Source organism: Oncorhynchus mykiss, chromosome 3, assembly GCF_013265735.2.
Source record: "Oncorhynchus mykiss isolate Arlee chromosome 3, USDA_OmykA_1.1, whole genome shotgun sequence".
In the NCBI taxonomy this organism is placed as follows: domain Eukaryota; kingdom Metazoa; phylum Chordata; class Actinopteri; order Salmoniformes; family Salmonidae; genus Oncorhynchus; species Oncorhynchus mykiss.
In genome coordinates this window covers 45,055,074-45,068,086 of record NC_048567.1, presented here as the reverse complement: position 1 = coordinate 45,068,086, position 13,013 = coordinate 45,055,074, and the positions used below count along the sequence as shown (strand labels likewise).

Sequence of the window (13,013 nt, the reverse complement as noted above, 5' to 3'; positions counted from 1 at the left end):
GATATTGAGATACAAACGGCTGCATTGGCGTCCATTATATATATTTAAATAAAAGTTTAGGTTATAGCCAAATGCCCATGCACTGAAAGAGAGAACAAAAAAATGGTTGTGACTGGACATTTTGCGCTGCTTTGGTGGAATTCTCCACTCTGTCTGGCCTACATTCCCCTCTTTGCGTTCTGTAGGCTATATGACATATTTATTGAAATAGGCTCCAGTAAATAGGAATAGGCAAATTACACTGAATGTCACTTGTGTGCTGCTCTGCTGTGCGCTGCGAGACTCGAGTTCAAATAGGCTAAACCATCGTCTTGTCACGTCAAGATGTTGTCACCATCGACGCCGGCTGTCAATCACCGTCGACAGACAATGCTATTGTAATATCGCCCCAACCTTTGAGGTGATTGATAAAGACCGAGCACACACCATCCTTCAGAATAATTATTGACAATATACAAAACGGTCACAGTCCAAAACATAAAGACATTTCAATTTGATTCAGGAACATGCGCTGGGTTCAATAAGGCCCTCAAAAAGTTTGAGAAGATTATTTCGAGATTTTGGGACAAATGCCCTATAGCATGTGTAGACTGAGAGTTACAAAAATAAACAAACAATTCCAACTTGCTTGCATGGAGTGGACATCCACCAGAACTAACTTAATTGCTGTGAGAAACCCTGAGATAAGACTAGCCAACGTAAGAGGGGAGGCTCATTAACCATAGAAGAAGAGTACAATTTCAGACATTATGCATCTCTATGGCCTATTACTACAGCGTCGATATACAAGATGACCCCTTTCACGGCAAACCACACTGATAATTACAGGCTAGTACAAAACCTGCCAAAAACACAGCAAAGCATCTGGATCGATTCAGAACATGTCCTCCGTCGATGACTGTGCTGTTCATCTTTGTACAGTATAAGAGAGCCACTATGGCATCAGCCAGTATGGTGCGATTAGTAAAGAAAATCATCAAAATATAACAGACAAGCTAAATGATCTGGGACACATTATCACGTGTGGTGCCATGAAAGCTTTCTATTGTGCATTACAATCAATCGTCTCAGGAAAAGTGGCCCATCTTCGACAATCGAGGAGTGTAAGGTGTCCATTATGCCTAGTGGAACAGTTTCTGGGCAACCTCACACCTGGCAACATGGCACAAAGTGCAAGCGGGTATGAGTGACTGTCCGAGACCAATGATCGACACTGAGGCTCTGTGTGAGACTGGCCTCAAGCATTTGAATGATCGTTTGATTTGCCTTTGGCCACGTAGCGAGCATTCCTTCCTTCCATCGCAAGTAGTACCCACTAGGTGATAATCTGCATACCCTCTTTCACACTGCATAACTTTATATTGTCAGTTTCCACATAAAACAGTATTTTCCTATGGTTCCCAAGGTCCCCATAAACACTTAAAATAATAAGACTGATATAGCCAAATCAATTTGTGCACTTAGGTTAATATTCAGACTTTAGATACGGATACTTACTGTAGTTTGAGAAAATAAGACAGATTTTGACCTCAGAGTTAAACAGGTAACAAGCTATTGCGTAATTAGCTAGGTGTTATTACTTAGTAGTTAGGTAATTAGTAGTTAGGTAATTACTTTTGTCACTTGAAAAAGAAAAGCCGCACACACTAGGAGCTCAGATGCAATAATTTAAAAGTGATAACCTAATTACCAACTAATTACTTTGTCACCTGAAGTGTGACCATATAACTGAGGAAATATACTGCTTGGTGGTATGAGATGGTCAAATAATTTTCTCATGTTTACATAATAACTGCACTGAAACAGCTACAGAACAGCCTGTTGGCCTGTTCATATCTGGCTGATGATGATGATGCTCTTCTTGCAATGCTTAAGTCTGCATGGCCCATTTATTATTAATGCACTGGAGCGACCGTGCAAAGCAAGGCAACACACTCGCAATAACATGAGCCAAACATGGACCTAGGGGGAAGAAAAGGGACGGATGCCAGTAGGTTGTCTTACCGATTGCCGTCTCCGGCATGGCAAACAGAGTCTTCTCAGTGGCCACCCGAAACCGCCCATGGACCGAGAGGCCCACACCCTGAAAAGCAGAGAGAGAGTGAGAGTGTTAGAGTGAGAAAGAGAGAGGAAGATAATGAGAGAGGGCATATTAATTAGAGGACTAGAGACAGAGAGTGAGGCAAGAAAGTGGGAAAGTGAATAGATGAGAGACAAAGAGAGAAGATGAGAATGATGAGAGCAAGAGAAGAAAGGTTAAGTGAGGGACATCTAACAATTTATCTATGGATATGAGTGATGTGATTGACGGAGAGGTAGGTAACAGATTGGAAATGTAGACGGAGGTAGAGGCCAGGCTATGCCCTTTGATCTTCTGTGTATGTGTGTGTGCGTGTGTGTAATGAGCCTCCTAGAGCACTATTGAATAGAATGGAGCTGGAGGGGATGGCTGTAGTTTAACGGGCTACAAACCAACTGTGCTATTTTGTGTGTTTGTAACTTATTTTGTACATAATGTTGCTCGAACTGGACAAAGATGTTTTTCTTTAATGAATTTGACGGGATAGGATATACTGCTTCTCTGAGACCAGTCCCAAATCCCAGTCATTCGCGTTAAGACTAAAATACGGGGGGGGGGGGGGGGGGTACCTTGTGAATGGGTAATCCGCCCCTACCATCAGTTCTATTGGCCAACGTGCAATCACTGGAGAATAAACTGGATTATCTCCATTCGAGACCATCCGACCAACAGAACATTAAAAACTGTAATATCTTATGTTTCACCGAGTCATGGCTGAGGACGACACGGAAAATATACAGTTGGCTGGGTTTTCCATGCATCGGCAGGCCAGAACAGCTATGTCTGGTAAAACAAGGGGTGGGGGTGTGTGTCTATTTGTCAATTAGAGCTGGTGCGCAAGCTCTAATTTTAAAGAAGTCTCAAGGTATTGCTCACCTGAGGTAAAGTAACTCATGATAAGCTGTAGACCACACTATCTATATTTTTCGTAGGCGCCTATTTACCACCACAAACGATGCTGGCACTAAGACCGCACTCAACGAGCAGTATTAGGCCATAAGCAAACAAGAAAATGCTCATCCAGAAGTGGTGCTCCTAGTGGCCAGGGAATATAATGCAGGCAAACTTAAATCCGTTTTACCTCAATGCAACCAGAGGGGGAAAAAAACAACCTCTAGGCGACCTTTACTCCACACACAGAGACGCTGACCATAATTCTATCCTCCCGACTCCCGCTTAGAAGCAAAAACTTAAGCAGGAAATACCAGTGACGCGCTCAATACGGAAGTGGTCAGATGCGCGGATGCTATGCTACAGGACTGTTTTGCTAGCACAGACTGGAATATGGTCCGGGATTCATCCAATGGCAAATCCAAATATGACACAATTTCAATCGCACTCCACACTGCCCTTTCCCACCTGGACAAAAGGAACACCTCATCACTAAGCTAAGGACCCTGGGACTTAAACACCTCCCTCTGCAACTGGATCCTGGACTTCCTGACGGGCCGCACCAGGTGGTAAGGTTAGACAACACATCTGCCACATTGATCCTTAACACGGGGGCTCCTCAGGGGTGCGTGCTTAGTCCCCTCCTGTACTCCCTGTTCACCCATGACTGCGTGGCCAAGCACAACTCCAACACCATCATTAAGTTTGCTGATGACGCAACAGTGGTAGGCATGATCACCGACAACGATGAGACAGGCTTTTGGGAGGAGGTCAGAGAACTGGCAGTGTGGTGCCAGGACAACAACCTCTCCCTCAACGTGAGCAAGACAAAGGAGATGATCGTGGACTACAGGAAAAGGAAGGCCGAACACGCCCCCCATTCACATCGACGTGGCTGCAGTGGAGCGGGCAGAGAGTTTCAAGTTCCTTGGTGTCCACCTCAACAGACTATCATGGTCCAAACACACCAAGACAGTCATGAAGAGGGCACAACACCTTTTCCCCCTCAGGAGACTGAAAAGATTTGGCATGGGTCCTCAAAAAGTTCTACAGCTGCACCATCGAGAGCATCACCGCCTGGTATGACAACTGCTCGGCGCTACAGATGGTAGTGCGTACGGCCCAGTACATCACTGGGGCCAAGATTCCTGCCATCCAGGACCTATATAAGAATAATAGCGAAGACATCAAAACTATGAAATAATACATATGGAATCATGTAGGAACTTAAAAAAAAGTGTTAAACTGCGTTTGAGCTCAATAAGTTGTGTCATGACAAGGTAGGGTTGGTATAGAGAAGGTAGGCCTATTTGGTAAAAGACCAAGTCTTGGCAAATGGCAAAACAGCTCAAATAAACAAAGAGAAATGACAGTTTATCATTACTTTAAGACATGAAGGTCAGTCAATCCGGAACGTTGCAATTACTTAGAAAGTTTCTTCAAGTGCAGTCACAAAATCCATCAAACGCTATGATGAAACTGGCTCTCATGAGTACCGCCACAGGAAAGGAAGACCCAGAGTTACCTCTGCTGCAGAGGATAAGTTCATTAGAGCTACCAGCCTCAGAAATTGCAGACCAAATAAATGCTTCAGAGTTCAAGTAACAGACACATCTCAACATCAACTGTTCAGAGGAGACAGCATGAATCAAATCAAATCAAATTTTATTTGTCACATACACATGGTTAGCAGATGTTAATGCGAGTGTAGCGAAATGCTTGTGCTTCTAGTTCCGACAATGCAGTAATAACAAGTAATCTAACTAACAATTCCAAAACTACTGTCTTGTACACAGTGTAAGGGGATAAAGAATATGTACATAAGGATATATGAATGAGTGATGGTACAGTGCAGCATAGGCAAGATACAGTAGATGTTATCGGGTACAGTATGTACAAATGAGATGAGTATGTAAACAAAGTGGCATAGTATAGTATAAAGTGGCTAGTGATACATGTATTACATAAGGATACCGTCGATGATATAGAGTACAGTATATACGTATGCATATGAGATGAATAATGTAGGGTAAGTAACATTTATATAAGGTAGCATTGTTTAAAGTGGCTAGTGATATATTTACATCATTTCCCATCTATTCCCATTATTAAAGTGGCTGGAGTTGAGTCAGTGTCAGTGTGTTGGCAGCAGCCACTCAGTGTTAGTGGTGGCTGTTTAACAGTCTGATGGCCTTGAGATAGAAGCTGTTTTTCAGTCTCTCGGTCCCAGCTTTGATGCACCTGTACTGACCTCGCCTTCTGGATGATAGCGGGGTGAACAGGCAGTGGCTCGGGTGGTTGATGTCCTTGATGATCTTTATGGCCTTCCTGTGACATCGGGTGGTGTAGGTGTCCTGGAGGGCAGGTAGTTTGCCCCCGGTGATGCGTTGTGCAGACCTCACTACCCTCTGGAGAGCCTTACGGTTGAGGGCGGTGCAGTTGCCATACCAGGCGGTGATACAGCCCGCCAGGATGCTCTCGATTGTGCATCTGTAGAAGTCAGGGCTTCATGGTCTTATTGCTGCAAAGAAACCACTACTAAAAGGACACCAATAAGAAGAAGAGACTTGCTTGGGTCAAGGAACAAGAGCAATGGGCATTGGACCGGGTTAAATGTCAAAATTTGAAATGTTTAGTTCTAACCGCTGTGTCTTTGTGAGACGCAGAGTAGGTGAACGGATGATCTCTGCATGTGTGGTTCCCACCATGAAGCATGGAGGAGGTGGTGTGGTGGTGCTTGGTTGGTGACACTGTCTGTGATATATTTAGAATTCAAGGCACACTAAACCAGCATGGCTACCACAGTATTCTGCAGCGGCACACCATCCCATCTGGTTTGCGCTTAGTGGGACTAATCATTTTAAGCAGGACAATGACCCAACACACCTCCAGGCTGTGTAGAGGGCTATTTGACCAAGAAGGAGAGTGAGAGTGCTGCATTAGATGACCTGGCCTCCACAATCACCTGACCTCAACCCAATTGAGATGATTTGGGATGAGTTGGAATGCAAAGTGAAGGAAAAGCAGCCAACAAGTGCTCAGCATATGTGGGAACTCAAAGATTGTTGGAAAAGCATTCCAGGTGAAGCTGGTTGAGAAAATACTAAGAGTGTGCAAAGCTATCATCAAGGCAAAGGGTGGATACTTTGAAGAATCTAATATATTTTGATTTGTTTAACACTTTTTTGGTTCCTACATGATTCCATGTGTTATTTTATAGTTTGATGTCTTCTCTATTATTCTACAATGTAGAAAATAGTACAAATAAATAAAAACCTTTGAATGAGTAGGTGTGTCCAAACTTTTGACTGGTACTATATGGTAAGAGAGACTGCCGTCAGCCCAAGCTCATTTTATACAAGTTTCCTCTCAGTAAAAGATCAGTGTAAAAGAGAAGCACATTGTTCACAATACATGGCCATTGGTTAAGAACAGCTGCACAGCTCCCTTAATCTTAACATGATGTGGATAGCCTTATCTAATCTTTAGTTGTTCTATTTGGCGATAAAGGTGATTTAAAACATTGGTAGATGTACACAGAGCACATCAGCATCTGCTCTGCATTGATGATGTCTGTGAAAGAGCACGTAGAGTCTAGTCTGCAGTGAGTCCGTGACTACAGACAGGCAGGCAGCTGGCTAACAGTAACAATAAACAGTGAGCCAAAACAAACACATAGACGACCCCAACCACCCCGGGTAAATCTAGGGGTTGTGTGACAAATGGCAGTGCAGATTAAACAACCTCTTATCAACAGAAACTGAACAGACAACTCTCTGGTGTTGACCGGGAGATATGTAGCTCTGATGTGACGTGAGAGCCCCCAATTGACAGGCATGACCTACAACAGACAATGACCCTTGAGCTGAGTCAACTCTGCTTGGGGTAGCTTCAGGGACACAAGGGGGCAGCAGCCCAAAGAAAATTAGGATATGCAGTATAGGAGACCTTTAAGGAAATAAAAGCATAGAATGACATTGAGGAAATGACGAGATGATGGGAGGAGACCTTGGTAAGGAAAACAGAACTTTACTAGTTGATTGAACTGCCCTGACAGAGTCAATGGTCCCCGGAGGATGGACATCTTTTATCGTAGGTCTATAGAGCAGTCAGTGGTGATAAGTGTCATGGTTAATGTATCAATACCTCCGTCTCCTCCCAATACATTCCAACACGCACCCTTGCAGCAATTCAAATCAATCACATTTTGCTGAAGGCCTAAAGCGTCAAGTGATTTCTGTCGCACTGAAGGATGATTTATATACAAGGACCAAATTAGCTTGTAGATAGGGACTTCTACATCATATTTGACCTCTCTAACTAGCATGAATTTGTGTATGAATCTATATTTCATGAAGTTCCGATTAAATTTTTTATAGAATGTACAGGGTAAGGCTTATTTATGAAGTGTTGTGCGTGTAAATGGCCGTTGAAGGACATGCTCCTTGTTTGGTTCCCTGAGTCATTCCCATCGAATCAGGACACCAGAGATAGAGAAGCCATTAACAAATGGATGGAATTTGAGTTGTCTGTCTAGCCAGCTCTAACCAGGCTTTCCTCCGAAGTGGAAAATACCACCCATTGACATGGATGTGCAGACTCTGGAGACGGGAGTGGAAAAAGCAGATTTCCCCCCTCCCCCACCAAGGTTCAAGGAGAATCCTTAACAGGATGGAATCTGAGGCCGTATATCTCTCGCCTTTTTATAAACGATGGGAACTGCTGGTCGGAATGAAGAAGCATGAAAGGGAAGCACTTCGTTTAACATTCCATGAAATGAAATCATACCCATAAAAGTAAAAGGAACAACATGATCTATCGGTACCACCATATTACACGTCCAGGGTACTCGGGTTTTCCTGGGAACATGGGACTTGTCAAATATACAGTGTAGCCCAGGACTAGCACGTTCCTCACATTCTACCGCTTCATCAGGAGTCACTGGGTTATTCTCATCTACAGTATAAAGCTATGAATACCCTGCAGAAGGGTGTTTTTCCACACCTTTATAGGAAAAAACTTCTCCATAAAACACAATGAAATATCCATGTGGGTAGTAGTTATTTTTCTTTTTTGGGGGGGGTCCGATCTGACTCTTTATGCCACTTTCACTCAGCTTTGCATCTTTACTTTAGTAGTTAAGTTGTAGTACCCTACTGCTCACTAGAATGGCATCAGAGGCAAAGACAATTGCTAAGTATTCCCTTTGAAGTAAAAAAAAAACTGCAGAATTTGACAACAGTTCATTACAATCCTCTGGTCTTTGTGTGGAATAACATCTCCATTATCTGATGAAAGCAGGAGAGAGGGGCAGGCTAATCTAACTATGACTGAAACAAGGTTAAGGGATTTCCTTGTCTTTTCAACAGGAGTCTAAATGAAAATGAAAGGAAATACCCTGAGGAGAAACTAAGGGGTCTCTGTTAGAGCCGACTCTCCCTAAATGAAACCCACAGATAGTATTACAGAAACATTAACGAAATGGAAGGCTTTTCCCCCGGGAGGTAGGTAAAGATCGCATACAAACAACTAACCAGGGCCAAATCTCAATCAATGAGCAGCCATGACTCCCAAGCCTTAGCCACAGAACAGTCCTCTCTGGTCTTCCCACAATATTAGAGCCTTTCAATAAATATGGAAATGTACCGCACTCTTGAGAAGGAGCTGAGTGCACTCTACCAGCCGTTATTGTGGTGTAAGCACTTCTCACACAACCACGGTCTTGCTGTTTCAATGTAAGGCATAGATTTAATAGTGGCTTTCATAGTGCGACTAGTTTTTAGATTCAGAGTTTGTGTGTGGGGTGTGAACGTGTTCTCGGTCTGAGCTGTCAGCATGAGTCAATCCCCCATTTCACCCTTCAGACTATAAAGTCATGCTTGGCAGAGGTTTGCTAATAAGATGATCAAAAGACCTAGCCGTCTTAAGATGAATGCACTAAGTGTAAGTCGCTCTGGACAAGAGCGGCTCCTAAATGACTAAAATGTCAACCTGATGTTGTCTTTCCTGTAGCTGTACTCTGTTTACATAATCGACAGCAGACACAGGATAAGGAACTGGGATGATCTAGCTAGAACGTCACTAAAATGTTACCCTCTGAACGGAGTTGGGCATTCGTCATGCCGTGGCATTAGATCATCTGGTATTCATCACCGCATCACCTTCGCACACGTGCCAGTAAGCCTTTACATCACAAGGAAAACTAGCCTGGGGCTAACACGGGATCAGTGCTAAGTAACTGAACACAGTAAAGGATCCCCTTTGTTAGCATGTGGCTTTATTTAGTCCCAATGGAAGGGCTGCGGGGTCGTCCTCATTCTGCAGCCTCACCCTAATCAGACACAGACATATCACAACAAGTGGGATGCGTTCATTATGAAACACGGAGGGACTACATGGACTTGTCCAATAAGAAATTCTCATTTACAGTTTTAGTTGGAAGTTTACATACACCTTAGCCAAATACATTTGAACTCAGTTTTTCACAATTCCTGACATTTAATCCGAGGAAAAATTCCCTGTCTTAGGTCAGTTAGGATCACCAATTTATTTTCAGAATGTGAAATGTCAGAATAATAGTAGAGAGAATGATTTATTTCAGCTTTTATTTATTTCATCACATTCCCAGTGGGTCAGACGTTTACGTACACTCAATTAGTATTTGGTAACATTGCCTTTAAGTTGTTTAACTTGGGTCAAACGTTTCGGGTAGCCTTCCACAAGCTTCCCACAATAAGTTGGGTGAATTTTGGCCCATTCCTCCAGACACAGCTGGTGTAAGTAAGTGAGTCAGTTTTGTAGGCCTCCATGCTCGCACATGCTTTTTCAGTTCTGCCCACACATTTTCTATAGGATTCAGGTCAGGGCTTTGTGGTGGCCACTCACAATACCTTGACTTTGTTGTCCTTTAGCCATTTTGCCACAACTCTGGAAGTATGCTTGGGGACATTGTCCATTTGGAAGACCCATTTGGAACCAAGCTTTAACTTCCTGACCAATGTCTTGAGATGTTGCTTCAATATATCCACATAATTTTCTTTCCTCATGATGCCATCTATTTTGTGAAGTGCACCAGTCCCTCCTGCAGCAAAGCACCCCCACAACATGATGCTGCCACCCCCGTGCTTCACGGTTGGGATGGTGTTCTTCGGCTTGCAAGCCTCCCCCATTGTCTTCCAAACATAACGTTGGTCATTATGGCCAGTTATATTTTTGTTTCATCAGACCAGAGGACATTTCTCCAAAGAGTACGATCTTTGTCCCCATGTGCAGTTGCAAACCGTAGTCTGTCTTTTTTTATGGCGGTTTTAGAGCAGTGGCTTCTTCCTTGCTGAGCAGTCTTTCAGGTTATGTCGATATAGGACTAATTTTACTGTGGATATAGATAATTTTGTACCGGTTTCCTCCACCATCTTCACAAGGTTCTTTGCTGTTGTTCTGGGATTGATTTGCACTTTTCGCACCAAAGTACGTTCATCTCTAGGAGACAGAACGCGTCTCCTTCCTGAGCGGTATGACGTCTGCATGGTCCCATGGTGTTTATACTTGTGTACTATTGTTTGTACAGATGAACGTGGTACCTTCAGGCATTTGGAAATTGCTCCCAAGAATGAACCAGACTTGTGGAGGTCTACAATCTTTTCCCCGAGGTCTTGGCTGATTGTCCCATGATGTCAAGCAAAGAGACACGGAGTTTGAAGGTAAGCCTTGAAATACAGGTACACCTCCAATTGACTCAAATGACGTCAATTAGCCTAACAGAAGCTTCTAAAGCCATGACATCAGTTTCTGGAATTTTCCAAGCTGTTTAAAGGCACAGTCAACTTAGTGTATGACCAACTGGAATTGTGATACAGTGAATTATAAGTGAAATAATCTGTCTGTAAACAATTGTGCACGACACAAGTCATTTTTCTAACAAGGTAGATGTCCTAACCGACCTGCCAAAACTATAGATTGTTTAACAAGAAATGTGGGTAGTGGTTCAAAAACTTGTTTTAATGACTCCAACCTAAGTGTATGTAAACTCCCGACTTCAACTGTAAATGTTTCGTTGCGTGCCCTAATGACTATGACCCAGTATTGGGAACTGTTATTTAACCTCACTAAGTGATTAATCGAACATCCGGATGCGAACCGTTCCAGAAAAAGCATCTGGAGGTTTGGGAAGAATGGCTGATTTGATAGACTACAACGTCTGGCAGCCACCAGCAGCCCCTCCACATCCTAATAAAAAATTTGAATGAACAAATGTCGAGAGAACTGCTGAAAAATCATGCAGACTTAGTAAAACAAGCAGTTCAAAACCAAAAATATCACGCTTTATCGATCCAATAGCGAGCGTCAGCTAAGATCAATTGTCACATGCAGTAGCGAATCAACCTGACACTACATCAGCACATTATCATCATCAACAGAAGATAATGCATGTTGCTGCAACATCAAAGGCTCAATCCCATTTAAATGTTTTGCTTCCTCTACTGTTTTGCCTATATGGCCTTTTCATTTGGGCAAAAGTCTGTCCTCCAGCCCCTCTCTCCTCTGTGACCCGGAAACAGATAGGTGGTTGAGGAGATGCAAATGGAAGCGTGTCCTCCTCTCCTTGACAGCCACCTTTTGTTAAGGGCAGTAATGTGTATCCTACCGGAGTCCTTTGAATCAGATTTTGTTTTGTCGGAGAAGAAAACCATGCACACGTTTAAAGAAAAATATGCTACTTATCATTTAATCTATAAAGTGTCTCGAACAACAAACTTAATTTTATTTCGGGATACGCCCCTGTAAATGTAATTTGCCTGATGACAAGCGAGTGGAGAAGGATAATCTAATTTCACACTCATTTCAAGCGCATTTGTCCGTCCACGTCCCTCTCTGCCTCTTCTCGGTAACCTTTGAAAAGTAGGCGAGAGAGGACACAGGGGTTGAACAAATCCAAATGAGGAAAAAAAAAAACCTATGTAGACATTGCTGGGTGAACATTGCAGGCAAGCACATCAAACAAGGGGTAAAAGCAAGGGTTAAGGGCATGAAATGCAACCATAAGAATACACCTACAGAGTGATTCCTCACAAAACCAGGACAAAAGACGACCATGATTTTGGAGATGGATTGTTGACATGTGTTTGACATTTGTATGTAAAAGCATCATTGAGAAATAATTGATCACAGTTGGCATTCAGTGCCTTCAGAAAGTATTAAAGTATTCATACCCCTTGACTTATTCCCCCCCCCAAAATTGTTACAGCCTGAATTTCACATCATATTTTTTTCTCTCACCCATGCATATACAATACCCCATCATGGCTGTGAAAACATGTTGTTAGAAGTTTTTGCAAGTTTATTGAAAATTATATTAGTATTCAAACCCACCAGTCAATACGTTAGAGTCTGTAAGAGCTTTGCACACCTGGATTGTACAATATTTGCACATTATTCTATTTTAAATTCTTCAAGCTCTGTCAAGTTGGTTGTTGATCATTGCTAGACAGCCATTTTCAAGCCTTGCTATAGATTTTCAAGCCGATTTAAGTCAAAACTATAACTAGGCCACTCAGGAACATTCAATGTTGTCTTGGTAAACAACTTGAGTGTATATTTAGGCGTGTGTGTCGGGTTATTGTCCTACAGAAAGGTGAATAAATCTCAGTGTCTGGTGGAAAGCAGACAGAACCAGGTTTTCCTCTACAATTTAACTGTGCTTAGCTCCATTCCGTTTATATTCATTCTGAAAAACTCCCCAGGCCTTAACGATTGCAAGCATGCATATCCTTAACATGATGCAGCCACCAATATGCTTGAAAATATGCAGAGTGGTACTCTGTAATGTGTTGTATTGGATTTTCCCAAAACATAACCCTTTGTATACAGGACAAAAAGTGAATAACTTTGCCACATTTTTTGCAGTATTATTTTAGTGCCCTGTTGCAAACAGGATACATGTTTTGGAATACTTTTATTATGTACAGGCGCCCTTCTTTTCACTCTGTCAATTAGGTTACTATTGTGGAGTAGGCCTACAATGTTGTTTATCCATCCTCAGTTT

The 13,013-nt window shown here is 42.7% G+C and overlaps 1 protein-coding gene across 2 annotated transcripts in view; it reads right to left on the bottom strand.

The window, feature by feature from the left end:
• Positions 1 to 13,013, bottom strand: part of hibch (3-hydroxyisobutyryl-CoA hydrolase) — a 51,039-nt gene that overhangs the window by 23,989 nt on the left and 14,037 nt on the right. For both annotated transcript variants that reach the window (XM_021596968.2, XM_021596969.2), the window contains exon 7: positions 2,005 to 2,083. In XM_021596968.2, the coding sequence (XP_021452643.2) occupies positions 2,005 to 2,083 (79 nt within the window). The remainder of the gene's footprint in view (positions 1 to 2,004; positions 2,084 to 13,013) is intronic.